The 1,496-nt window shown below is 46.5% G+C and overlaps 1 protein-coding gene across 1 annotated transcript; it reads right to left on the reverse strand.

Annotated features, from left to right (window-relative positions):
• LOC110098975 (putative G-type lectin S-receptor-like serine/threonine-protein kinase At1g61610) lies at positions 1-1,041 on the reverse strand. Its single transcript, XM_020825958.2, has one exon. It carries the CDS (start codon positions 1,039-1,041, stop codon positions 1-3), a length of 1,041 nt encoding a protein of 346 aa, XP_020681617.2.
• Between the last annotated feature and the right edge of the window lie 455 nt (positions 1,042-1,496).

The raw sequence follows: 1,496 nt of genomic DNA on the forward strand, positions 1-1,496 counted from the left end.
TTAACGGTATGATGTATTGCCGGACTTGGTTAACAGCGGCGTCCTCCTCACGCACCCACCCGACAAGTTGCCACCAACAAACTCGAAACCTTTCAGACAGCTACAATTCGGCGAGTTTCCATCGAGGCTATCTGTACAAGTCGCGTTGTTTCCGCACCGGTTGTAAATCTCGCATTGGGTACTGAATGGCTGCGCCCAGTACTGATACCAGTTCTTGCTGTCGTTAGCCCACACGAGATGACGCTCGACGCCGTCCGGCGTGAGAACGTAGCGGTGAGAGCTGTTGAATTGCGAGTAGTAGAAATACATCTTGTTCTCTTGTTGAAAATTGTTGAGCCTGAACCCGTAGATGTAGTTCGGCACCATGTTCTGTATTCCTATGAACACCTGTCCGTTCCACCTCCCGGAGCGCCACCAAGGCTTGTTGCCTTCCCATATAAAGAACTGAGTAGACCGGTCAGGGGCAATGCCGATGGAGAAGTTCCCCGGCGCCGGGTCGTCCTCGCTGCGCCATGAGGTGAACACCTGGTTCACATTGGTGATGAGGTCGAGTCCGACCTTCATGCCGGGGAGGTAGGTATCGCAAGGGTGATCAAAGCTCTGCCACGCCATGACGCCGGAGTTGTTGAGCATAAGGTTGCCACTGTCGAACAGCTCCGCCGTGGATCTATTCGACTGCAAGGAGGTAACTTTTGATGACCAAAGGACAGCTTTTTGGCCGTCCAGCACGACCAGGTTGCCATCATCAGCGATGGCGAGCGAACCCGACCTGTCAAGGACAGGGGACTTGCGATTGGCAACCCAGAGTACAGTGGAGGTGGAGAAGTTGTGGTACCAAATACCGACGTAGCGATTGGCGGAGTTGCCGGGACAAAAGAACCCGAGCTCAAAGATGCCGCCGGAGGAGACGAGAGTGGCGCCGTCAGGTAGGGGTTTGCCGGGTAAAAGCTGGAAGCTTGATGCCGCTTTCGCTGCTGGGAGGGAAAAGACGGAGATGAGGATGAAAGCTGAGAAGACGCCGGAATAGTACAAGCCACCCATGTTTATCGAATAGAGCAATTTGTGAAGCGGAAGACTCATTAATCATTATTAGACTCTCCATTCTCTTAATATTCACTCAACGTGCGCATTGACGTCGCAGCCGACGAGTTTGAAGCTCTGAACGCGCAATTATTAAAAAGGTGTGCAGAGGATTTAGTGGTCAGTTTTGAAAAGGAAGGAGAAAATGCAAGTAGGAGCTTCAAATCAAGTCTCCTAAAAGTGTTTTAAAGGATTTATTTGGGATGACGGTAATGTTTATAAAACTAATTATGAAATTATTATAGAAATATCAGTTTCACTATTAAGAATTACGATTGTAGAAAATAATTTTATTTAATTTATATTATTATTTAAATAATAGTTAAGTAATTAGGAAATAAAATAATAAATAAATAGCGTTAAAAATTAAATTTTAATGTTTAAATGATTTTAATGAAGAGAATACCAGTTTTAAC

This window comes from Dendrobium catenatum, unplaced genomic scaffold (genome assembly GCF_001605985.2).
Source record: "Dendrobium catenatum unplaced genomic scaffold, ASM160598v2 fragScaff_scaffold_1550, whole genome shotgun sequence".
NCBI lineage: Eukaryota > Viridiplantae > Streptophyta > Magnoliopsida > Asparagales > Orchidaceae > Dendrobium > Dendrobium catenatum.